Source organism: Haemorhous mexicanus, chromosome 2 (assembly GCF_027477595.1).
Source record: "Haemorhous mexicanus isolate bHaeMex1 chromosome 2, bHaeMex1.pri, whole genome shotgun sequence".
Taxonomy (NCBI): Eukaryota; Metazoa; Chordata; class Aves; order Passeriformes; family Fringillidae; genus Haemorhous; species Haemorhous mexicanus.
Window position 1 is genome coordinate 30,474,448 of NC_082342.1, and position 27,384 is coordinate 30,501,831.

Consider the following 27,384-nt stretch of genomic DNA (forward strand, 5'->3'; position numbering starts at 1 on the left):
TTGTTTTTTTTTCTTTTTCTCCACTGCTGGGACCATGAGATAGAAGGATATTACAGTAGGGTATTTCACCGAGATACAGCTGGGAACAAAAACCTGACCTTGCTGCAGGGCAGTCAGAGCAGGGAATTCACTTAGATGAGACTTGAGGTCAAGCATACTTTTATGCAGACATGTACACACAAAGAAATATAAAATCTGATTGCCTGCAACAGCTGTGCAGGAAGACTAGTTCCCTGCAGGAGCAGATGTCAATCTCATGAGAGTGAGCATTTTGTTTCAGACAGGTACAGGCCAGCCTGCTTATCAAGCAGAAAGCTTGAGTTGGTGAGTCCAATTCTAGCAGCAGCTGCAGTTTGTTTCTTGGTCTAGAACAGACAAAAAGTACCACAACCCCCTCCCCCCCATAAAACTCCCTGCACTAGCAGTTTCTCAGACACTGCCTCAAGCTTTACTAGCCTTCAGCATTCCAGCAAACAAACTCCCATGACATCCCAGGGGCAGCTCATTTCTAAGCACAGAACACTGTGTGACCCCAGCCTGAACCACAGCAAGTCACAGGTTGTGGAGGAGATGGTGGGAGGTGACTGGAGACATCTGGAGTGGAAGTATCCCTCCCACCTAGAGACTTCCAAGTTAAAGAAAATAGATGACTCAAAGGATCAACTCCAATCCTGTATTCTAAAAGGAATTCTCATTAATTCCAGAGCATTTGTAGCAAACATTAGCAGAGGCAAGAGCATTAACCTGTGGCACTATGGTTATGTAGTCCCATCCCAACTGTGGCATTGCTGTCTCTTCATGAGTTGAGGCATTACTTCCAAGCAGTTTTAACTGTTATTTCACAAAATACAGAAATATATATATATACACACACACACACACACATATACAAAAACTTCTTCACTTCCCATTGGAAAAATAAATCATGGAAGCATCAATGAATATTTGAACAGATCCTCTTTTGAATCCCACTTTTTCTTTTTATTTTCTAGATCTGTTTAGAAGAACCCTTCCTTTAAAAAAAAAAAAGGAACCAAGAAAAAAGAAGACGCATATTTTCTTCATTCTCCTATAACTGAAGTGACTGACAGGACTATGGCTGGCTCCAATCTATCACTACCTTTAGGAGGAAATTTCAGAGTTAAAAAAAAAAAAGGCTGGTTTTGATTCTTGCATCTATTTTCTTTCCCAGACTTGGAAACTATTTTCATTTTATAGATCTCCATCCTAAATGTTTTTGGCAAGGTTTACTACAAGGTTGGGAACAGATAATGAAGCATTTCCTCATAGTCTTAAATTTTATAGGTAATCATTGCTAATAAAATAATGACTACTTTAAAAAGTCAAATAAAATCAATATAAGAACCAATGGCCATTAGAATATTACATAAACACACAGCAAACCAGCTTAATACAATGATATGTATCAGTATTCTGTTATATCAAAGACCACATACTTTAGTACATAGCAAATAAAGATTCTGATTTCAATTTCAAATAGTCACTTTATATTTACTATAAAAATATTAAATGAGATTTTTGAAAAGCAATCCTCCAGTCCAGATGCAATCTCTATGTTAACTGCATAGAAAACAACTTTTGGGAGCAACTGTAAACCACAGAAGGAATATATTCTTTCTGATGCAAATACTTATCCACCAGAAACAGACTAGCTTCCTAATCTCCAGGTTCCTTTTCAATGCAGGTACTTTCCCTCATCTCAGTTCTTCCTGTCATTTTATTCCCACATCTTGTGCAAATAAACACTCCAGAAAGTTTCACAGGCAATTTCTAAAATCCCCTGCCTTCAGCGTACAGAGGTATCAAGGTGCTCACTTGTAAAGCTCCAGCAGCCTGAGTTTACAACCTCATGAAAGATTTTTTTGGTGAAAGGTGTAAGGTCACAGCAGCGTGTCCAGCTCAGAAACTCATTCCCAGGGCTTCCTAGAGTGCTCTGTAGGGCACAAATACAGTTAAGCACACAGACCTTTCCATACTAATGGCACTGACACAAAAACACTTCAGAGTTAAACTGCGCATCTGTAGAGAGAGATTGTGATTTATTTGTAGTTAATAAAAAATATTTAAAAAATACAGGACTTGGACTCAGCTTCCTTTACATAATGTGCATTGACAATGCAAACCACCCTTCTTCTTTTTGCTTTTCTACCTGTAAAAGAAGAAACCAGTTGAGATTCATATACAGTGAATTCCCCATAGTGTGTTAGGACTGTTGTCTGCCATTGGCACCACGGAGGGAGTCACATCAGCTACTTCAAGCCACACCTACCTTAATAACTTCAAATTTCCCTTCTAGGGATGTATAGTTTGCTGTCAGGATAGCGACTCCTGGACCCTAACTCCATTCTCCTTATCAGGCCTAATTTAGGTTATTTTGGACACGAGGAAATAGGTTATTTCTATGTCCTCATGGCTGCTCTCAAGCCTAAAAACAGCCCTTATGGCTAGTTTATCAGTCTGTACCACTGCAGATCTCCCTGTGAAAGCATCTCACCACAGGATATCCTTTTCTTTGCACATCAGGAGTCAGAAATCTAGACTGTGGCTCTCTTTACATTTGGATTTTCTCATCCTTCAGCAACTGATTTGTGCAACAGCTAGGTAAGAGCTTGCTTGCCTCTTGACTGTGGCTCTACCACTACATCAGAATCATGGCTTGAGATTCTCTGGAGCCACCAGGGAAAAGACTTCCAAAGGTTTCCAGTTCTAACACACAAAGATGCCACAGTAGAAAAGGGTTACTTATAAACAACTCTGTGGCAGAAAGTAATGAATGTCACTAGTTCTCAGGTCTTTTCTTACCAATTGTCTGTAATCCAACCTGCCACTAACTGATTAATAATAGACTTGGGATATTTAAAACAGGACAGAGTTCGTCTCCCTTCATCCATCTCACGAATATCTTTTCCCTTGTATGACAACATATTAAAATTTTCTGGCTGAAGATTTTTCAGTCTCACCTTTGGTCTTTGGCTGACAGAAGTTAATTTGGCACTTTCTGACACTGCACTTAAAGGTTTGCTGGAGTCTTCTACAGTCCTGGAAATATTCAAAATAAGATTTAAAAAGTGAAAAATGGAAGTGACTACTAGGATATTATCTCTGATCCTGAGTTAGGACTCCTCATCAGCAGTCTTTAACAACACATGTCATCTGTCTTGTGTCAGATTGCACATATTTTAAATACAAACATAGGAGTTGTGAAAAAGCTATTAATCTTTGTCCCACTTGCAGAATTTAATGTGAAAAAGTAAGAGAAAATCCACAAAGCCAAAAAACCACTTGGCAATTTCTCCATTGTGTTCAATTTCTGCCACATGGGTAATTAGGATACTAAAAATATGAAATAGTAAAGGGTGAACTTTTACCTTCTTATACTGGTCATACTGGCATGGGGAACACTGTCATCCTTGGAGCTGTCCATAGCCACTGTCATGGGAACAGACACTTCAACTGTCCTCCTTGTATTTTCTAGGTGATAAATAATTGCTTGATTCTGATGAGAACACAGCAACATTGCACAACATTCATTTTGTTTTACCATTTTTTCCAGAGGCATAACAACCTCTTCCCAACTGCACAGATACACAGACCAGAAATAAAACATCAGGTTAAACATCAACCTCACACTCACTTTCTGAAAATGACTGACAATGAAAGCAGAGACTCGGAGCAACTACAGACAATGCTCACATATATAGAATGATTCTCCCACAGTTAAATTTTCTGTGTTTTTTGGCAATTACAGGCTTAGAGACTTCTGATCTCTCACCTTTGTTGGTTTAAGATTTTACTTATCATGCTGAATTTACAACAGCCAAACACGCATTGAAAGTGCTATGAACTGACCCAGGAGTCACTGCAAAGGCACCTGCATGCAAATGCCCACACACTGTTCCCTCCTCCCCCTTCTTCCTCTAAGTCCTTCCCCCTTTATACAGCCTCTGTGGTTTCACAAGGGGAAAGGACAGGTGTCTCACACAGAGCATGTGTACACGGTCACATGCAGTTCTGCTTGCAATGACCATAACTCCATGAAAAGATAAAGCTGCCCTGACCTCCTGCAAAGTAACCTTTTTTTATAGTTGCATATCACAGCTAATCTATGAATCTTGAACCAGCAAGTATATTCCCTAAGCTAATCCACTTCTTTACAAGACTGGAACCTCCAGTTATTCCTTTCTATTAGCACAGGCAGCAACTCAGCAAGACAGCCTGATGGAAAGAGTACCCAAAAGACAAAAACTAAAATGGGGTTGAGAAGAGGATGACCACTCTGCCATAACATTTAGAAGCCTGATGTAAATACTTTAGTCTTTTTCACCCAAGATTCTGCACAACAGAGGACTGATTAAAAAACCCAGTGCCGACCACCAGAGATTATCACAGAATCAATTAAGTTGAAAAATACATCATAGATCATCAACTCCAACCTTTGAACACCACCTTGTCAAACAGACAAAGGCACTGTTTGTGTGTCACATCCAGTCCTTCCTTAAGCACTTCCAGGGATGGTGACTCCACCACCTCCCTGTGCAGTCCATTCCAATGCCTGACAACCCTTTCTGTGAAGAAGTGCCTACAGATGTCCAAATGCAGCACCTGTTCTTCAGACACAGCAAAGATCAGGTTTAACATGAAGCACAGTACTTGCAGCAGTCTAATTACTAAGCTAACTTTAGCAGAGGTTTAGCTGATATGTTTTTAACTCTCTGAAGTAAGAGGTGTTTGTACCACACAGGCTTTAACAGCAAGTGTAGTTCTGACCACAACCACCGATCCAGTAAGATAAAGACTACCCAAGGGAGAAAACACTGTCAGACTAGCTTGTTTTTCCTGAAGCTGGGTACTTACCAGTGTAATTCAGGGATGGGGTTGGAACAGGAGACAGCATTGGAGGGACCATGTCAACAGCAGCTGATTTCTGCTGGTCTATCAACTGCAACAGTTTATCCCGGGCTGCTGTACTCTGGCGATTCAGCTCTGCTATTCTTTCCTCCAAGCTCCTTGATACCATGAGATGACTCTACTTGGATAAAGGGAAAATTATTTCCAATGAAATATTTACCATTTTCACCCTAAAGGAGGGCATACAATATATTTTGAGTACTTCTATACATTTTGTTTTCAAACTGAAAGTGAATATAATTATGTAGCACTTCTATGAAAAATCTGATTTTGGCCCTTTTACTGTTCTGTATCTAAGTCCTCAACTGATTAAACATTACAATATTTTATACTGGTCTTCTCACAAGTAGGAAAAATACAGCTGTTGTCCATATAATTTGAGAAAGAAAAAAAAAAACCCAAGCCCTCACCCAAAAAAACCCCCCCAAAAGAATGACAACCACCCCATCCCCCCAAAAAACCCCCCACCAAACCCAAACAAACCACCAAACCAAACCAAAACCAATAAACACCCAGCAATTAACTACAATTAAGAATATACATAATCGAGAGACACATTCAGGAGGGTGTGGGAAAGCAAAAGCAGGTTTCTAACAGAAGTGTTCTGGAACTCATCTTTAAGCCAGGTTTTGATTTCTTTGACCTCTTCCCCTCCCCGTCGTTAATTGCTTCCACAAAAACAACACTTACTAAGAGTTTGCATCACCTTGTACAACCAAATGACTAAATAGTACCCAGCATAACCCACAGTGGAAAGTGACACCACTCTCAGCCTACATTTAAATGAAGAAATTAAAAATCTTCAGGATCCTTAATTTAACAGTCAACCAGCCACTGTATTAGAACACTAGAACAAAAGACAATAGCAAGGGCAGGGATGCTTTTGTGATGTGAACTTCACTCACCGGGATCCTACTGAGTAACTGCTTAGTTGCAGGTTAATTTTTTTTTCCACTTAAACTGAAGCCTTCAAGGTCTCTCTTTCCCAAAATTTTTGGGATTTTCACAGAAGAGAACTGACAAGACAGACCCAACAAGTGTACACACTATGATCAAGGATTTGCAAAAGATGTACTTGCGCTAACTTCAATCTCATCTGCTTTTGGGTCAGAGTAGCAGAGGAGATGTATGACATGGCTTTAAATATGCATTTTACAAGCTTGACAAGAAGCTGTGAGTTGGTGCAGTGCTTTCACTGCTAATAGTACCCAAACTGCAAGAGTTTGGATCACATTGCAACACCACCTCTTTTTGCAACATAACCTTATAACCTTCTTCAGAAACTATGTACAACACAGGCCCAATATGAGAAACTACTGCTGATTTGCTTATGGAATAGTAATAAAAATAACAAGTCTCCAAGCAAACAAATTGTAAGTGACAACATGAAAGACAAAAAAGCACCAGGTAAACTATGGGAAAGCAGATCAGCAGAAAGGAGATCCAGCGTTCCTTTCCTGTTAAATTCTGACCTGTCCTTGTGAAGGATCTGGACTAGGATCTGCATTTTGTGTCAGGTCTGGCTGATGCAGACAATCACTTCTGTCTCCAGGGCCATCTCTGAATTTGCTCAGTTGAGCTTTCATTAGAGCATTCTGCCTTGTGAGCTCAGCTATCTGTCCCAGCAGATCACCATTTCGAAGGAACTCTTCAGCTGTGCTGTTTTTTCCAGCGTCACCTGGGCAGGACAGGTTGGTTTTCTCATAGGAACTCTCCAAGTCTTTATCTGCAGGAGGAACTGGTTGCCTTCGAGAGATGGGGCAGTTCTCCTCAGCTGTGCTCTGTGTCCTCAGGGAGGAAGCTAAGCTCCTTTCCTTGCATGGCTCTCTTTCAGTACACTGAGAAATGGCTGCAAGCACTACAAACACAAAATAAAGGAACAGTAAGGACAGCGACACAAGATCCTCACTAAGGAGACTAACAGTGACTTTATTGCATCAGGTAAACTAATAATCAAGCAGGAATTTGAATTGTAACATCTGGCCTGAATGGTGTTATGGTACTCATCAAAACCACTCCATGCAATATCCTGCTATAAGGACTCGCTAGGTGAGTATTTCCTATTTCAAACAGTCTTACATTTAAATTATTTGAGATTGACAGAGTAGTCACCAAGAAGATACATTGTTTTGAATTTTTTAGCTGACAGATCAAATACTATTTTTTAGTTAGTCCTCCATTTTCCAAAATTCAGTTACCTTACCTGATAAACTACGTTTTTGTTTCAGTTCTGATATTTACATTGGGTTATTAACAAAACTTTCAGGATGACTGAAACAAAAAAATACAAGACTTTTGGCATGATAATAAACTAACTACTTAGCCCCTAAAGAGGAAGCAGTGTGGCCAATAAAATAGCAAGATATTTTGTTGTGGTCATCATCAGCAAAGAGATAACACACCACAGAGACATGACTACAGTTACAGCACTGTTTGCTGCTACGTGCTAAGTCCAACTTGACTTTTGTGACCAAAACCAGATTTTCTATGCTTGTACACCAAATAGCCCATTCCTTCACAAGCCTCAGTTTTTGCCTCTTGAGCAGAGATGAACACTTAAAAAATTGCACTCAAGTGTGTTTTATGAAGGTATGAGCATAAAAAAAAACATTCATTAAGTTTAACATTTGTTGGGCCACTTAGAATCAGTCTTAAGACACGAACACTGTATTTTAGAGAAATGTCAGAATACAGTTCTGCATTGCTGTTTCAAATGACAGAAGACATCTGACAGTTCTCAATGGGACTGAAACCAGACATTGCTTTTTGTAGATCAAGACCTTTAGTTCATTTCCTCCAGATTGTTTATGTACCTCCTCACAGCAGAGCAGCCCACCAAGCGGCTGAACGAGATACAAACTTCCAATTGCCCACCTAACTCCTTAAAAATCAAAAGGACTTTTGGTTATTTTTCTGACGTGGAAAAGGCTTACAAAACACCAGCTGAAAGGGAGGAAAAAGGAGAAACTCCAAAACTCATTCCTGTACCCTCCTTCTTGTCAGCCACCATCAATCTGGCCATGGATGTAATTATCTGTCTCTCAACAAGGGTGTTATCCAGGGCCCTGGCACGTCCAGTGGGATGCATGTGCTTTCAGTGACAACTGCAGCAGGAAACAGCTCAGTTTTACAATCACAGAGTGCTTCCTTCTGCTCACTTCAGTAAGGATAAATGAGAAACACCTTCCCTAATCACCCTGATGAACCTTCTTCCTCCCATGAACCAGAACTGAGCTATGGATACTGAGACAAGACTGAGCTACCTGGCTATCTGGCAACACAATTTCACCCAAAATTTTCTCAACCATTACCTGTGTACTGAATGAAGCCCAATGGGAACCAGGCTCCCACAGCTTCCAAAAACCCCTCTGCTGGCAAGATTGGCTCAAAGCAGGAGTACACAGCCTACAGACATCCTGTTGTGCCTGCAACATTGCAGAACCAGAAGTTCCAGGCTTCTGTGGTCTCACCATTAAAGGTGATGAAGGCTGGATTACACCATTAGCAGATGGAGATCTGAAGTGATGTGCTGTAGGTCACTGACAAAGAGCTTCAGCAATCACACAGATATGATAATCAAAATGAGTACAGAATAAAAATGCCAGTCTGGATTGCCACTGGCAGGACTGCTGCCAGCAGACAGAAAACAGGAAGAGTAAAGGCTGTCTAGCAACAGGCATAGCAACAAAGGAAATGCATATCTGGGTGCAGCAGTAGGATATTCCAGCTATAGGGCCAATATGTCTAGGCATACAGATAAAAAATTTTCCATGGAAAATGCATCTTCAGAGGTAGTGTGAGATTGAAACAGTAACAAACAACACAGACTCCTAAGTCTACTGCAGAGAGATCTCACCATTCTGGAGGGAAGACAATTCCTGACTGCTTTTCTGCTGCGGTGGGGACAACAGCACAGCTGGCTGGAAGATGTGAGCTGGGAAGCTTCTACCAGGTCTCATATCACTTGAGGCACCCGGCCCTGGGTGAAACGTGAAAGCAAGTTCTTCCTGTGGAAATTTCAGCATATTTTCCCTATTGCCTACTTCAATCCTGGGCTCAGGGTAGGTCAAATCAGGTTTTTCTAAAGAAAAAGACAAAGCAGAGATAAAAGTTAAACAAATTAACAGAACAAACCAAACAAAAAAAGGAACAAAAACTACTTATAGTGAAATAGCAGTATAGGAAAAATATCAGTAACAACTCCTGTTCAGACATCTGAAAAGACAGACAGGGGTAGAGTATATTCTACACCTTTCTTCTGATATCCAGGTACAGAAGTCTTTCACTCAAGCAAATTATAAATCTTTACTGGCCATAAGAGGAAGAAGAACTCTTACACGTAGCCTCACAATTTCAGGACAGTGGCATGAGATCTGTTTGCAGCTCATGCACAAGACTTACAGATACACGATTTGAACTATCTGAGCTGCATCTGGCAACATTCTCTTGAGAAAATCAACTTATGCACTTGTCCTAATCTCCCATATTATAAACTTGATGGCAACAATGCTGTTAGAAAACAATTCAAGCTTTTTTGAGCTCTGCTGATCTCACTATCATTTAATTCAAATGAGACATCTCTTCAGTTAAAAAAAATATTATTATTCTTCTTTAAGGAAAATAAGGAAAAGATTTGAAAATTTTAGTGCTGCAGAACTGATGAATGTGAAGATTTGGGTGTTAGGTTGGGGGTTTTTTGAGGGGTGCTTTTCTGACTGTCTGGATTTTATATTTTGGGGGTAGTTTCCTTTGGTTTGCTTTTACAAGGCCTAGGTCAATCACATAAAAAAGGATCTGGTATGTGGCTTCTTCTGAAGAAGAAAATCTTTCCAGGAAGAAAGCTTTTAGCTACAGAAAGATTCACAAAACCAACATTTAACTATGGAATACAAGAAACTCTGAGAAATCTCGGGATTCACAAGAAGTTACTGACCTTGAGAGCAAAAGCAATGCATTTAAACAACTGACCAGGAAAAACTGCTGGGAGGGAACTCGGTGGTGAAAGATGGATAACAGTCCAAGGTGAATCCTGTTTGGTTAGTCTGGCCACCAATCTACTGGCTCAGCTTAGCCTGTCTCCATGTCACACATCACTCAGCTGGTCACTGCCCTGTCACACAGAGTCACAAACACCAAGTGACTCTCTGGCTGGTTCCCGGCCTCAGCTGCTGCTGTTCTGGCCAGCAGCGACCTCCAGTGTCTCATGGAAGAACCAATCTCAGACTGTCAGGCTGCTCAGCAAGAGGAAGCTGAGATCCTGATTCTGTTGGGTTTGACTTCTTTGGGTTTCTATGGTTCTTTTAGGAGCCTCAGAAAGAAACTGACTTTGAACGCCACCTTAATGGGGGGATGCTACTCTCCTCCTTTGCTTCTGCTCACAGCAGAACCTATGGCCTGTGAATTTACACAAGTGACATTCAAGCTTTTGCAAGAGGAACTTGTACAAGCAGGCATCTATCAAATACCATATTTTCCACTACAGGGATAAACTAACCACTTCTCCTTTCATCCTTCACACATTCATTGTACATACCTTGGCTGTTTGCTGGGCCTCTGCTTCCAATTCCAAAATGTTTTGGACTTTGTTCTTTTTCAGGTTCTACCAAAGGGAGGCCTTTAAATGCTTGCGTGAGGCACATCAGCTTTTCATCTGTTACTGTCATGTATTGCTGAAGTTTCTTCTAAAGGAGGAAAAAAAACCATACACAAATTACAGAAATTTGTGTTCTACCAACATAAATTAGAAAACTATATACTACAAGAAGTCCTGAGAAGAAATTTGGCCTCTTAGTATTACTGCATGATTCTGTTGGATTCCAGTGAGGATTAAATATTATTGTCTCCATGTTTCTCATTTATAAATCATTTGTTTTGCCTTTTCTTACTCATGACATTACTTCCTCTCTAAGGCTTCTTAATTGCATCATTCCCAAACGTAGACACTGATCAAATCTACCTCCACTGGAGCCTAAAAAAAGGAAAATGTAGTATTACATCTACTCATTGCTCCAGTGTGTTAACAGTATAGAAGCGTGAAGGAAGATGCCTAAACTTTTAGATGGATAAAGTAAAGGTCAGTTTCACAGAACCAGCACTTTCTCAGGATTTGAAGTTAAATAAACATAAATAAATTACTTCCCAAATATTTCATACCCATACCTGCTACTATAATTCTCGGGCTCCTTACTCAATTTTATCACTTTCTTTCTGTTTATGGTTAAAAACTTGAGAACAGAGCTCGAATTCTAACACATAATCCTAATGGGTAAGAAGTAAGAGGGGGGCTCAGTACCTGCATAGCAATGTTTTCTTCCCTTACTTGAAGAACCTCAGCAGTCAGAGCATCAATCAGTTCTCTGTGTTCATTCAACATCTCCTTCTGCTGCTGCCTAATCATCTCTTTCTCATGCAGCTGCATTTCAGCCTAAAGATGGAGAAAAAAATTGAAAACTTACTATAAACCAATACAGATTCATTTGGAAACAGGAATGAGTCATGATGACATCACAATGTAACAGCTTTTCCCACTATTGCTAAACTTCATTACTTTCGTGACAAAATCAAATTGTCTGGCCTTGAGAACTGTCAGAGAGCTTATTGCTTGTCTTTGATCCTCCAGGACACTGTAGGGAATCCTAGACATCCTTGTTCTTCTGCCTTTACAACTTTTACAGGATGTAACTAAAAGCATTTTCTCTCTGCACAGATACAGCTTCCTAAGTCACTGAATCTTCATGCAGGAATCTAACAATTCCAGGTGTGCTGATGTTTGTCAGTTTCCCATGCTACTCGTGCCTAATCTTTAGTTTCCCTAATTCATTAATGAAGACAAATTTGACTACATAAAGGAGAACATACTTGCTTTCTAATGTTTTCCATCAGAGAGAAAAAGTTCTAGAGGGCTTCAAAAATATGATAACCAAACAGCTCTGCATACACATGATGTGAATGAATAAATATTTTTGAGAATAACTTAGATACTGCCACTAGACAAAGACACGCAGATACACCTCCCTTAAATATAGGAAAGGCAAACCATCAATTTTCTGTTTCCCTTCCATCTGGAGAGAACAGGGGTTTTTTGTATTGATCCAAGTGAAGCATGCTGGCTCAGAAAATGGATAAAAATCCTGTACCTGGTCCTCTCTTTTCAGAAATCAGACAGCACAAAAGAAGCACTGCTACCCTGGTAGCAGTGATGAAGTTCCTGATGTCTTAGATCATCTGGATGAGCTACTGAATCTACTAAACCTACAGAGCATTAACCTAGTCTTGGAGGATAAGCTTCCAAGTAGCTCTGTCTTATTTATGCATAGGGAAACCATCAGGGTAACATCTATTCCTATCCCCAGGTAGGATTTAGGTCTGGTATACCCTGAAAGAAGTATTTTCATCCCAGCCCAGTGCCAGGTGTGGCTCTGATCACTGAGCTTTAACACTGCACCAGAACATGCAGCAGACAGGGAGAACAGAGCAGCACAGATTCAGGGAGTATGCCCATACTTTTTTTGTCATGTGGGTCTGGCAAAGAAACAGTTTTCTCAGCAGAATGACAGTGAGGAGGGAATGATTAATTTTAACACTTGGAAGGTGATCTAAAAATTAGTTTAGAAACTAAGTCAGATTTATCCACTTAAGAATTTCATATGGTTTTGCAAAGATTTCAGAAGTTTCTTTTTCTCTAGCCTCCTTCATAGTCACTATTTCCTTCTTATAAGTGTTGGTTTGTTAATCACGTAATAAAAACTCCTTCATGGAAGATTTCTGAATTCAAGTTTCTCTTCCTACATTTTAGATACAATTTTGAGAATAAATTAGGCAACATCCTTTATTGCAATCCTTCTGATTTTCTGCAGCAAAACTGGAAGGAGAGGAAGGGAATCTCTAAAAGCTTTGAAAGCTCATGAAGACTGACTAACTAAAATCAGGGGCTTTCTAAATACCCCCTGCAAAGTCATTTTCCTAAAAAGCACTGCCAGTTACAATTCAGGCATTGGAATTCTGCTAACTCTGTTGGCTAGGGAAGACAGATGGTGCAAACCAAGTGCTTGATCTATGTCTGGCATCACAGGGACCAGGTTTTATGAAACACCCATGACAATTTGCTGGGCTTCTTCCCAGCAAATTCTCAAATTATAACTGTAATTAAACCTCCCTGATAATGAGAAAAGTCACTTTAGAATATGAATGCAGTATCTATCTCAAGCAAGCCTGAATACAATTAACCACATTATGCAGCTTGAGTGACTTTGTAATATTGCTTACTTAAGAATTTAGGTAGTAAATTTGTATGTGTGGCAGACAATTATGCAAAAAATCAACTTCTGGAAGGACGGAATAGTAACAAGAAAAATTATGAGAGTAGCTTTGGAAGACATCTGAGGCTCAGGAATAACTAGTTTCTGTAGAAAAATTAAAGACAATCTAAATAGGACTATAACTGCAATTACATTTATAACACAAACTGGATGCTATTAAATTGATGTATTCCTAATAAACAGAAAACATTCTACTGAAATTTTAAGATCCTTCCTTATAACTGCCAAAGAACCAAATTTAATTCCCTGCTTTGGTATTACAATTTTAACAAAAACCAAGCATTATTAACTTTTTTTTTTAAAACATAAGACTTTCTCAGCTGAAGTCCATCTTCGGATGGCATTGCTTTTCATTCTTGGATTGATTATTTACTATTTGCTTCCAGGACTTAATCAAAGTAAATTCTTCTATAAAGATTAAATACAGAGTAATACAAGGATTAAGTTATTATACATCTGGTAAGAGAAAAAAAATAGAATTTTAAAATAAGATGGGTTTCCCTCTTTCAATTATTATACACTCTATAAAGGAACCAAAATAAGAGAGTTCCACATTTATTTAAGAGCTATTACCTTTGAGCATTAGCATTTATATAATACATACTGCTGCACCTATTAAGAGTGCAGGAACTGTCATAATCTGGTTTAAAATGTCACATAGACCAAATGATCTGAGAGGCACTGAAGTCTCTTGACAGCTCTGCGATACAGATGAATTGGAACACACTTTTTTTCCCCTTTTCTTTTTTAAAAAAAAGCTTCTACATGGCACATAGGTAATATTCTTTATAAAATTCAATTAATTCCCAGCTGTGCATTGTTACATTGAGCACTTCAGGTCATTCTTGCTTAAAGTAAAGTTTCTGTTCCAGATAGTAAAAGAGGACTAAGGAATCCTTCAAGGAAAATAGGGGATTTGGGTCCACTGCTCTGGTGACAACAGCATCACCTTTGGGAGGCAAAGGAAGAAAATTAATTTGCAAACAATGCTGTAGTTATTACCCTGCTAGAACTCTGAGTATATGTAAATAACAAATTTAAAATTATTTCAATTGGTATTTTCTGCCCTTAGACACAGAGACTTTCACTGCAGTCAACTCCTCCGTTTTAACTAGGGATACCAATTCCTAACAAACCAGCCCCCAACAAACCAAAAGCCTTAACTCCTAATTGCATGCAAACCTAGTAATAAGTAATGATAATCAGAGTTCAATGTAAAATGCCTGGAAGCCAGAAAAGACCAAAGTTCCCATGTGTAAAATAACTTTACACCCTTCTTCATTCAGTCTCCAGGGGCAGTTCTAAGTCTCTCACCTCTTTGAGGTAGCGCATCAAACGACAGAGAGCGTTCACCAATGACAGAGTAAACCCAGACAGGCCTTCACTTCTCTCTTTTTTTGGGACCTCACGACCTGTACATCGCTCATATTCCTCCAGTTCATGCTCTACTTCCTGGATCATGTGGCTGAGAACATCTAGGCTGGATTTGTTGTCCCTCTGAAGGTCAGTCTGGATTAAATCAGCTGGAGAATCACCTCTCTTACGTCTTGCAGAGTTCTGTTCAGCTTGCTCTCTTTTCACTGAAGGGGAAGAAAAAGGAGTCATTGGAATTTCAACTTGTATAGAGATCTTCACACTACCAATGAAATTGCATTGTTTATTGAAGTAAATCAAAGGAAATGCCCTCTCTTAATATAAGATGAAGCAGACCATCAAAGAATGTCCCCCCAGTTATTCTAGCTATTTTCAGATCCTAAAAACCACATTTTTTGCTGCCACAGTAGTATCTCTCAAGGACAACTGATTGGTGCTTTTATCTTGGATACACCTGTTTGTACTTTTCTCCTCTCCAGTTAAATGCATGGAAATAGTTTGCTAATGAAAAACATCAGCTGCTTTCTCATACTCAGTAAGCAACTCTCCTTTCATGTCACAGCTTGCAACTGATGCCAGTCCCCTCATACAAACACATAGAATATGGGGACTGAAATGCATCCTCAACCTGTGCAGCACAGAACAAATCCGGATCAGAACTAGAGCAGTCCTGCATAGGAGAGGACTCCATGGGCAGCAATGTAATGGGCAGCCTCAAAGGGCTGTTTTTATGGTTCCCAAATTCCCATGGACTCGGCTTTGCCAATGACCGTGCAGAACACAGGGAAATACACTTGACAAGGAGATGTGGAACACCCAGCCTGAGATATGCTCAAGACTCAATCCCCTCATCAAACTTTGGTGTTAGCCCTGCAATGACTCCCAAAAATCCCTTCCAACCCACATTTTCTTACAACACTAAGGACCTTGGACAAAGGGTATTTAATTTTTAAAAGTACTTAACTCTTTGCTGCAATTTGCTTTTGTTTCCTTGAGTTTGGGTTCAGCACTTGTCTCACAGCGTCAATGGAGTCTACAGACTCTTCTTCATCTTCATTCTGAAGTCTTGAATGGGCTCTCTTGATTACACTGGTAGCATTGAGGGCTGATTTAAACCCAAAACAAAGAAAAAAAGTACATGTGAAATATTTCAGTCATGTCCTTAATAGCAGTATGTTCTAGAGTAATTTTATGACAAGAGATGGCTTTTTAGTCTGAAAATACACCTGAGCTAAATTAGCATACACTTCTGTCTCAGACCCCCACCCAGGAGAGGAACTCCAGACAGGATGCTATGAACAGCTCCACAACCTTGCTGTGATTTGGCAAACCCAACCTGACTGATCCAATGAAGGGGAAACAGCTGTTGGAGTCCGAGGCACATTTGATTCCTGTGATAAGGTGGTTTTTCTCACACCCTTTTCAGCCCACAATGGAGAATTCACCAAGGAATTTTCTTTTCTCAACAACTGAAGTAGCCTACATTCAAAACAAGAATAACAATGAATTGTAACAGGACAATGGCATGATTCCACATTATCTGTCTTGACAGAGCTCCTAAAATTATCTGCAATTGCTCAGGTGAGTTCCCTACTCACTTTCATTCCCAGTCTCAATGTTACAACAAGGCCTTTCCCTGGAATTCTAAGATCAGGAAAGGAGGGCAAAGGGAAAGAGAAGAACTGACTTAACTACACCCATTCAACACCCTTTTAACTCCATCTGTTTCCAGTGTCAAGCAGGTGGAAACCTGTATTTGTACTGACCTGTCCGAACTGATGCTGGATTTGAAACCCAAAACATCATGGTGTCCATCTTCTGATAATGCTTCCTCCTCCTCCTCATTAAGAGCCTTCTCAAGAGACAACAAAGAAAGCAAAAGAGAATTCAGAAGAAGTTAGAGACCAATTTTACGGAATTGTTTCAAGAAAAAAACCAAAAACATTTGTTTTAGTCTTCCCCCCCCCAAACATGCTCAAAATAAAAACACTACACAGAAAAAAAAAAAAATCCACACCCTTTGTAGGAAGTTCTGGGAGATTTTAGTACCTAAGAAACACTGATACTGACAATTGTCTCAGAAAATAACACAGCAAGTCACTAATTCAATAACCAATATTTTCTTTGTATGATTTATATTAAATATGAAAATCCATGCAAACTAGAGGATAAAATAAAAGCTGTTAAGGCTGTACCAAAACAGAGATACAACAGGCAAAATATGGAAAAGCAACCTGAATCCATAAAATTTGTAACATTTCAGTCATTTGACATTACAAGCTAAACAACTTCATAATGAGACCTGCAAAATTACACTTATAGTCTGTGCGTAAAATGCAACCAGAACAAAATACAATCCTATGTACTACATTTACAGCTAAATACAAAGAACCAAATTTGGAATTAGGGTTCTTCAAACTACCAAGTTTCTGAGCTGCTGGGTAGGTTTCACCAGATAGCCTTTAACTGTGATTTTCATAGCCACATAAGAACTCACAGAGGCTTGGCACACAATCAGTACATGTTTCTTTTAAAAATTTCAGCTTATCCTGCAGCTTGCATCCAGTGACACAGCTTACAAAGGTGCTGCAGTTCACTCCTCATATTAAAAAAATGGAAAAACAAATGCCACACCAAAATACCTAACACAGAAATACCACTACTGAAATCACAGATATTTTTGCAAGATAGTAGGACATGGAAGTAGAGAACCGTGGGAATATGGCACCATCACTTGTGCTCCCAACAGCCTGTTTGGTCTTCATCAGAGGGAAGTTTTCTGGGAGCACCACATGCCTGTTCTCAAGTGAGAATTCCTGGTACAATATGTTATTAAAAGAAAACAGAGCACAAACTAAATTAAATTTTAAACAATTTAAAAATTGTTTATACCAAATCTGAATAAATGTAAAATAATGTGAAATATTAAAAGTAAAACTTGTAGGAGTTACCAAGGCTGTGGAGTGAACTGGGATACAAATGGCTGTGTCCCCACATATGCAGACATAATTAGTAAATCAGAGACATATTCTGAAATCTGGCAATTAGTTAAGCGACACAGAAGTTCTTCTCTTAGACTGTAATCACATTGTACTCGTTCTGAGAATTCCAGAATTTAAAAGGGAGGGCATGCTAATGTGAGAGAACTTCTACGAGACATAATGGTAGTTGTTTCTCGTATCTGAGAGTTAAATTAAAAAAATCACAATTCCCAGAGTCTCACAAAAGAAACTCACCTCTGTTTAATCTGGTCTTCAATGAATGTTATCAACAAAAACCAATTTAGTTCTGCTTGGAAATTCTTATCTTTGAATAGTCTTATTTTGTGCAAACAAAGCCACAGGATGTGTATGCATGGAACAAAATATACATTACCTGGGAATCCATGACAGATTCATTAAGGATGGAAAGCTGACTGGGAGGATGACTTTTTTGTACAATGGGTCCTTGAGATGATTCTAGGTCACAGTTAGGAGCCATTGTTACATTAGGACAACCTAGAGGAATTAAACAACACAGGGAAAAACACAGAGGGCTTGGTCTGTACTTATGTTGCAGGATTTTGTACTGAAAATCAAGCTCCTGTAATTCACAAAAAAGGGGTCACAGGGATGTCACTTTAAACAACAACCAAAGACTGACAATAGGGTTAATTTAATACACTGGGCCACATACCCAGCTTTTATCCTTTCCACCTGCATAAATTCACTTGTGCAGAAGCAGCTTGCAGGATCAAAGTCACCAGGAACAAAAGAGAATGGCAGCCTACAGAGAAAAACCCCCAGGTTTAAGATTTCATGGACAGACAGCCAATCCTGCCTTCCAGCAGTGCAAGGATCTACAAGCCAAATTAAGAAAAGGAAAAGGTGATACTGCTGATAAATCTTCAGCCATATCTAAGAGCAAAGAGTCAGCTCATGCAGCAATGAGAATCAGAACTATTGCAGCAGCTCAAACTGCTGCTCTGCACAGGCCAGTAGCTTGGCTATGAAATGGTGAGCACGGAGGTGTTTCAGAGCACAAGTTGTGAAATTCCACAGTGGGCCAATACAGTGGAATAACCAGCTATCAGTCACTCTCCCTGCCATGGGAGGTGATAGCCTCACCTGTGTTTCATCCAACATGAACAGGATCAACCACACCGTGTTAGACAATGAGATGAAAGCAGTTAAAGTGAACACTTTGCAAAGCAAGACTATTCATGGAAAGCAAGGAGATCATCTTAAATGTGCTACCACACATAGATGAGATGTGCTACCTGTTCGTGTGCGAGGGGCATCCTCAAGCAAGTCTTTTGCCACAGCCATAACCCGACCAGATCGTTCCAATACATCTTGCAAATGGTACTGATCAGACAGAATCTGAAAGTACAGTGCATAAGGAAACTTTACACTGAGCAGACTGATCCTTTCCTTTTTTTTTCCCCCTTGGTATTGTTTCTCTAAACAATCAAAAAGAGAACAGCCAACAAGAGAACCTTTGCAAAGTTGGTATTGTACAATAAGATCCTATATAAGATATATCAGAAAACCATACTTCTTTCAGAGTAACTAGAATTCATACTGTTTTTCTGAAAAATTAAACAGTTGTTACTTCTGAGGCACTCATCAGCACTGACTCTCTTTAGAACACACTCTTCTTTCACTCCCTCTTCTCCTCCCAGCCTGACACAAGAAGCTGGGTATTTATGACATGCTCATTAAAAAAAAAATAAGGACATATATAGCAATTTAAAAAGAAAGAAAGCATTCCTCAAATCATTTGATCTCAATGTTAAGTCATAGAACACTTACCTACATCTGACACCCAAAACATATACTACTAGATGATATTCAAACCAATTCAAGCAGACTAGTTTCACTCAGTCTTGCCTCCTGAAAATCCTAACTAAAACTTAAGTCACATACCACCAAAAGTTCCAACAGAGATAAACAAAGCTGGCTACATCTGGCATCAGAAGATATTTTGGGAATCTCCAGAAGATACAGCTTCTGTATTTAAATTCTCTCTCCCAAAGTCTCTCCCTTGTATTTGAAGTCCATCCAAACAGGTGCCTCCTAAGGAAGGATGCTTTGGGAGTGCAAAGCAAGAGGCATTCAATTACCATAAGCCAAATGGAGCTGCCTGGGGATGGGGCTTTGTGAGCAGAACTCAATTTAAAGCTCCTCACTGATGCCTGGCTTCATTCAAAAGCTGGAAATCAAAAACTAGTAAAATTATATCCCACAACCTGGGGAGAAGGTAGATATTCTTAAACACCTGAGAGGAGATATGTAAGTGACCTCCTTCACCAAACTGATCCAGAGACTGTGAGTACTTCAGAAGACCTCACAGAAAAGGCTCCTGTATGTCCCCCTACTCAAAATTTGAAAACTGACTGACAATTTTTCACCTCCAGGAAACATAAGAAACTGCTTTTAAATGGTTTCACAGTACTATATGCAGTTATCTCCACAGAGTTCTTTTCAATGTCCATTGGTAATTTTGCTGGCTTACATCCAGCCTTATACAAAAAATTCTAGGCAATAGCATTTCACTTCTTTCTCCTCAACCCCCTATTTTACTACATGCTTTGTTTGTGATGTCACAAAGCATCCCTACATATCTGAGTTTCCATGTTTTCTAGTCTTTTGAGCTTGCATTGCACTGCAGTAAATTAGACTTCTCGTAATAACTTAGCAAGTCAGTGAATATTCACCTTTCAAGCACTTCACATATCTCCTTTTTCAGACCACTGTTCAATTTTCACATCTGATACAAACTAAAACTAGTGTTTCCATTAAGCCATTTGACATCAAAGCAATGCAGGTTTTTAGGTAAAGTTATTATACCAGATTGGCAGAAGAAAAATAAAGAAAGGAAAAAATTTTATAGGATTAATTTCCTGAAGGTAATTAAAATTAGAGCGATGTGTATAATCAGACAAAAATGATCCTGATTAGTTTTTACCCTCCTCACTAGATCTTTTTTTGCATAAGCAGGTTCCTAAGCTCTATCCTCCTGCTGAACATGTCATGAACATTTTTAGAGCATTGCTCCCAAGGTAGATTAGCTCACATTTGCTTGTGATGAGAAAAAAAAGTGGTATCATCTTGTAACCTCTTTAGGCCCATTTACATGCCCTGGACAAATTCACTGTGTGCTTTGTTCCAGTTTAGTATCACCTACAAATTTCACTAAAAATCACCTTCCCTCCTGTTTCAGATTGTTATCAAAGCAAATAAACTGGACTCATCCTAAAATCTCTCCACTACAGCAAACAATTTCCCTCTACTCTTTGGTGCAATGCACTAACATTATTTCAAAAATAAGTTGCTACAGGACTAATCTGTGCAGTACCTTCAAATTCACAGTCCTAAGTTTCAGAGTAAACTCATTATCTTTTCATTCAGATTTTTATGCAGACAAATCTCCAAAATATTAAAATTTTGCTTATTTATTTTGTAACTCTTTTGTAATGTCTGTCTGTTCAACACACAACTACATGAGAAACAGCAATAATAGCAGCAGCTTCTTAGCTTTTGTCCCTGAGTCTTTTGCAATTGAGCAGGATTCAAGAGGCTTGAAAGTTACATTCTTAGCACTAAAAGAAAAAGATCACCACGGTAACAGAGACAAGGAAACAACTCTCAGTGGCTGTGCTCTACTGGAAGACACAGAGTCTCCACAGTTACTCAAAACAACAGGACCTGGCAATTAACAAGATTTAAGTTAGGGAGAGGTGAAAATGGTAACTCTTCTCTATGTATTTTGTTATTCTGTTTTGGTTTTGTCTCTGTGTTTCTGTTTCATCTTCCTTGGCATCATTTCCTTTTGTCTTCCTTTTCACTGATTCAGGAGTAAACACAGAGTAACCTGAATAAAGTAACCTCTTAAAGGGGAAAACCACGCAGGAGGATGTGAGATTTGTACATTTTCATTAGAAACAGCAACAAATATAGAAGACTATTTCCTAAACATGAGTTTCACATCTGCAAAAGAATGAAGTCACATAATAGGTAGCCCAGACAAATATTAGAAAATATGGTCTAATCTACCTTTTGTGACAGATAACTTATTTCTGCATGGAAGTATTATTGAAACTAGGCTGCATTAGGGAAAGTAATGTAGAAGTTCACAGTGTTTTTTGAATACTCTGCTGAAATATGCTTGGCAGAAAAGTACCAAAGTAACAAAAGTCCAAGTCTGAGGCTTAATTAGCAAAATATCCATAATACAAAAAATTCTACTGTGGTTGCAGAGAAACAGGTCAAATAGAAAACTAGGTAGTGATCTTCAGTTGTAAGTACTTCCATTTGTTTGTCTATGCTTGAATGCTCTCAGAGATTAGAAAGTGACTTCCAAAAAATTACAAAAGACAAAACAATTAAGATTGTGATGGTTAGTCCACTGCACATTTACAGAACTAGCAGATCACGTTTATTTTGACTGCTAAGTGAACACTGCTCATCATCATTCTTTACCAGCATGAACAATTCTCAATGAGTACAGAGATCTGAAAGCCAATTTTCAGATTAGTTTTTGTAACACATGGCAAGGAGTCACCTGCCATGTGAAAAAGGAGATCTACCACCACTTTTCAGTGACAGCTACTCTCTGTTAACTAGGCTTAGGTTTATTGCTACAGTTCAATATTCAAAAGCAAATTCAGTAATATATTTACAGTCAGAGTGCTTAGAATGCTGAGAACAAGCTTTTCAATCCTTCAGATGACAAGCTTGTCTGCCATTGCTCATCAATCTTTGTTGTGTCAATTTCCCTCCCTTAACAACTTCTTGCCTCACTCTTTCAGCCCCCTTGACACTGCACTTCCTCTGTTTAAATAAACAACGTCCCTCCCTGCTAGAGAAATGTTCACGTTTACATCAAAGAAAAATGCCAGACATGAGGAAGAAACGGCAAGCTGACACACGTACTTTTTACAACAGTTGAACTCTGCAAACAGTGCCTGTTCAGATGAAAAGAGCCCTGCAGAATTACAGAGGGCATGGATAGCCAGGCAACCTGGCTCAAATGTGCAATTTTGTGTAACAGCTGGTTTGTCAGACAGTCCACTCCAACCACTGCATGCATGCAGCACACACAGCATGTGCAGGTATGAAACCAAGTTATCCAAAAAGAGGAGCAACTGTGGCTTCCATGTACACGAGCAGTTTTCCAGAAGTGCTACAGATCACCTGCAGCAGGCTGCAAGTGCAAATTCAGCTCTCACCTCACGCATCAGAGCCAATTTCCTTTTCTCCAAGGAATCTGCATCCAGCTGCCTTTGCTTCTTCCATTTTCTGTTCAGTGCTTTCTCTTGGAGTTCCAGATGTGCCAATGCTTTGTTTTTGGATTTGTGTATTTCACGGCGACGGAGCTACAGAAACATAAAAGAAATAATTTCAAAAATCAATCTGAAGCAAAATTTGCAGAGCAAAGCTAACGGGCTTTTCTTGATTGTATTGTTCATGCACTGAACATTATTTATGTTAACTTCACAGCAGTGCCAGTGACAACCTCATAAACATCCACGAGTGTAAAATGCCATCAGTAGCACCTAAATTTAAAGCAGCTCCAAAGGTGAATGGGGACAGTCTCAATTTCTGTCTGCCCTACACCACTGACTTGGCAAAAGTTTCCTCAGCTATAAAGGGAGGCAAAACCCAAACACTAGCACCTATAAGGTGCATAAAAAGACATAATGCATTTTCCTGATTTAACATTGTCAGACACCAGACATAGTGTCTCCCTTCTTATAACAATTAGATTATATATAAATTATATAGCTTAAATAGAAATTAAAGAAATTAAATGTGTGAGGTGCTTGCTAAAGTCTCAAAAAGCTATCAAGGCAAACACTTCTGGAATCAAGTTGTTCTCTGCTACTGTGACCATCTGTCCTAACAAACCTGTCAAAATCTATAACAATAGCTCATACTGCCTCTTCCATCCTGGTAATTAGTGTTATCAAGAAAATGCAAATACACATCTAAATACATGTAAATACAATGTAATTGAATAAATGTAAATACACGTGATCTGTTTATTGCAAAGAATTCACATACTTTGCAATCAACAGGTCACTGGGTATAAAGAAATTGTGTTAAACTGTTTAAACTAAAATTGAGTATTTTCAGAATTAGAGACGTTCCTCAGACAAAGCACATCTTTCAGTCCTTCCCAGCAGAAGTAGGACCTTCAGCTAATCCACTGACCTTTCAAGTATTTACATTTTTATGCTTTTATGATGGCACTCAATTTATTTAAATAAAAACTGCAGCTATTGCTTTCCAGGGGGAACAGGAAACTGAAGAAAACTAACTGCTGGACCTGGGGATGCTCAGTATCATAAACAAAAAACTAGCAGTGAAGAGACAACATGTTCAGAAGCTCGAAAAAGAGATGAAACATTGGCAGAAAATATCCCTTTGAGCACGGTAAGTACTTTTTATGTCAGACAACCAGCTAAATGTCCTTGCCACAGGGACAGAGCAGTGACTGCTACTAAACTTACTATGTCCTCAGGAGTTGCACGGTGCACAGTCAAATCATGGACGGTACTCTGCGAACAGGAACCAGGGAACACGTCAAGAATCGTAACTGAGGGCAAACTTTTTTTAAGTTTTATTTTAAAAAACCCACAAACTTTTAAATTTAAGTATAATTAGCCGAACGCTATACTGGTGTGCACTTTCATGGCGCTGCAGAGCGTTCCACCTCGGTGAGGCAGCCGCCAGAAGCGAGACCTCCACCAAACCTGAGCGCGATGTTTCCCCGGGAGCCGCAGGAGGCCTGGCGTGCACCAGGGCCAAGGAAGGAAGAGGGGCCGTGTCCCCCCGGCACACGCCGTGACTGCCCGCCCGAACCCACACGCAACCCGGGCGTTTCCACGGCGCAGCCCCTGCGGAGGGCGGTGGCTCCCCCAGCCGCGGGCACGGAGGCTCCCAGGCCTTTTTCCCAGCGGAAGCTGCCCGGCAGCGGGGAGCACTTACATCCCAGTCCCGCTTGGCCACCGCCGCCTTTCTGGGGCCCTTCCTGCCGGCGGTGCGGGGCCGCGGCCCGCGGAGCAGCGACATCGCGGCCGCGGGAAGGGGCGGGAGCGCCGCAGCCGACGGCAGCGGCTTTGCTCGGCCCGCCCTGAGGGGAGGGGCGGAGCGCGGCCTCCTCCGCCCGCCTCTTCCTCCTCCTCTTCCTCCTCCTCCCTCCTTTCCCGACCCCGGGCTGCTTTCCTGGTGCAGGAATGGCAATGCGGCTCCTGAGCCCCTCGGGCTTTCTGTGAGAGAGCAGCCTCTGCCGCCGCCCTCCCTGAGGGCTGCAGGGGACAGCCCCCGCGCCCGCCGCCTCCCTTAAGTAGAGCAGTGCCCTGGCCGCGCCAGCCCGTTCCACGGGAGCTGCTCCTGGCGTTGTCACTCGTCTTCATCTCGCCTCGCCTTAATTTTTCTACTCGTTCACTTCGCTATTATCCCTCCTCGCTGCAAATACCCTCCAAAGACATCTCTCGGTGTCCCTCTGAGGAAGCCTCGGAATTTTCTCTGTGTAAAATGTATTTTCAGATGCTGTTACGGGCGGTTCCGAGCAGAATGTCACACAAGCCATGAAATTAAGTGATACGAAATTAAAGAGTGGCCCCTGTTTAAATTTAACAAACAGATCTCATTAGCTGCGCCACCGAGGAAGGGTGTACCTCGGTAGCCACAAGGAATTTCTGGTGTCCGTGAAGCAACTGGTGGCTCTGAAATGAGTCATTGAGCTTACAGATGGGTGCAATATATTCCCTACAGATTTACCCTATTATGTGCCACAGATCCTCCACGTCCCTCCACACAGGTGAAGACATGATGTAATTACTCCAAAAGGCTACAGTTGACATTTATTACAGTGTGAACACAATATTTTGTCTGTGGGAGCTGGAAATTGAAGGCATAAGGTTTATCAGCTTTTCATTCAAAACTTTTTCCATTTCACCAAGATTTCCTGGTGCTTAGGGTCCCCATCAATGTAATTCTGTCTTTACCAGCATCACTGTAGAAAGACTCATGTGAAGGTGCAAATGGTAGTGGTTAGTGTATTGAGGGAAGGAAGTATTGCATGTGATACAAGGAGAAGATGGAAATCACAAGGGGAGTAAAAAGCTTTTGAGAAATACTTTCAGCAATTGCCTCTTATGAAGTGTGACAAATGTGGAGGCTGCACCTCGAAATCTTCAGTTTCCATCTAGACACTCAGCATAGGTACCATATGCACCTGAAAGTGATCATCAGAGTTCAGCCTGTGGGAAGAGAAATCCATGCCAGGCAATTCATTAAATTTTCAGACCAACTTGTGTTGGTCTGAAAATTTGGAAGCCAAAAGCATAAATCAAGGGCACATCTGGACTTCTCTCTTAACATGGCTGTAAATTGTCTTGAAGAACGAGGCCTACTGAAGAAAAAAAGCAGTAAAGGCGTAATTGCGTCATCACATCATCTATTTTGAAACCTCTTTAACCTCTCTGCTATTATTAATTACAATCAAATACAAATGTTAAATACCTAATACAAGCAAATGTGATACAAGCCAGAGACAACTCTCATTCAAGCAGTGTATTCTCACTTAGCCCACGTATAAGAAAGGTTGGACCATGTTCTATCAGACATCTTTAAAGCCTGTCTACATTTCATTTCTCGTTACTCTTCACGCTGCATTTTCAGCAGAGTCTGAAAATGTGGCATTACCTCTGCAGAAGCCAGCTGAGCATCTACAGCATCTATTAACTTGCAGAGGAGCTTACATAAGACAGAGACTACATAAGCAAACAGTAATTTTAAATCATCAGGTTTCCAAACAATTTGGTTTGTTATACATTTATGCTATTTCCCTTTCTTACTTAGTATGATTTAGGGAATTCCTTTGTAACATCCTCTATCCTGGATATTTTTGCAGCCATGGTTACCAGGGGAAATATAGTTTCTTTACTGGTTTGGGGGTGTGTTTTTTTTTTTTTTTTCTGTTATTTTGCTCCCAACAGCAATGAGATTTTCTGCTTTTGTGCTACAGAGAAAAAAAAAACAACAAAAAACTCAAAGCCACACTGTTATGAGCCTCTCAGCCAGCACAGTTCCTTCTTCCCTTGAGACATTCACAACCCTAGGCTTTATTTATTCTGGAAAAATGGGTCCTTTTATGAAATACATGCCCTCCTCACAGCCAGAGACAAGGGCCCCAAGATCATCATCCCCTTTTTTGGAGGTTTGGCACCCTGGGCTCATAGGCAGCCTAGAAACAGCCCAGCTGAGGGCTGCCCCTCTTCCCTCCAGTGACTTTGGCATCAGGGCTGTGGGGAGGCTTCAGTGAGGGTTCTCTTCCCCCTCGCGAGGCAGCTGCCTTTCAGGTGAGGCTCTGGTCCATGGCTCTGCTTGAGCTGGAGCTACAGCCATGTGACAGCCCTGTCTCTATCCCTTTGGACCTGCTGACCAGCTTCCTGTCCAGCCCTCAGGTCTGCCTCGCTGTTGGGGACTTGCCTGCTGCTGAGGGACTGTGTCTGTCCCTGAGTGCCATCACCAGACCTGAGTCACCAACTACGTTGACCTGTCCTATTGCTATTGACTTGTCCACCAATCTGGACTCTGTTGATTCTATATCCAGGCCCATCCTGCTTGTCTTGCTCAGATCCTGTGCAATGGAGCCGTGGCTGGTGAGGTCCCTGCTCTGCCCCTCTCTGTGTTGTGGCACTCGGATCCCTGTCCCTGAGGGAGCCCTTGCTGGCTCCTGGTACCAGAGTATTGTGGCATACACAAGAAAA

The 27,384-nt window shown here is 40.5% G+C and overlaps 1 protein-coding gene across 3 annotated transcripts; it reads right to left on the reverse strand.

The window, feature by feature from the left end:
• On the reverse strand, positions 1-24,740 carry SPICE1 (spindle and centriole associated protein 1). 3 transcript variants are annotated; one of them, XM_059838103.1, is made up of 17 exons: positions 24,596-24,740; positions 24,118-24,165; positions 22,834-22,980; positions 18,880-18,982; positions 17,997-18,118; positions 16,388-16,473; positions 15,958-16,100; positions 15,586-15,726; positions 14,562-14,827; positions 11,222-11,353; positions 10,463-10,610; positions 8,786-9,010; positions 6,402-6,787; positions 4,876-5,047; positions 3,390-3,492; positions 2,982-3,060; positions 1-1,954 (listed from the first exon to the last, which is right to left on the reverse strand). In XM_059838103.1, exons 1-17 carry the CDS (start codon positions 24,677-24,679, stop codon positions 1,808-1,810), a joined length of 2,532 nt encoding a protein of 843 aa, XP_059694086.1. In that variant the 5' UTR covers positions 24,680-24,740; the 3' UTR covers positions 1-1,807. The 3 variants fall into 3 exon arrangements, 2 of the variants coding, with proteins under 2 accessions (XP_059694086.1, XP_059694087.1); XM_059838104.1 differs by lacking the exon at positions 1-1,954 and adding an exon at positions 2,042-2,170; XR_009485274.1 differs by lacking the exon at positions 1-1,954 and having other exon boundaries at positions 2,980-3,060; positions 3,390-3,517.
• Between the last annotated feature and the right edge of the window lie 2,644 nt (positions 24,741-27,384).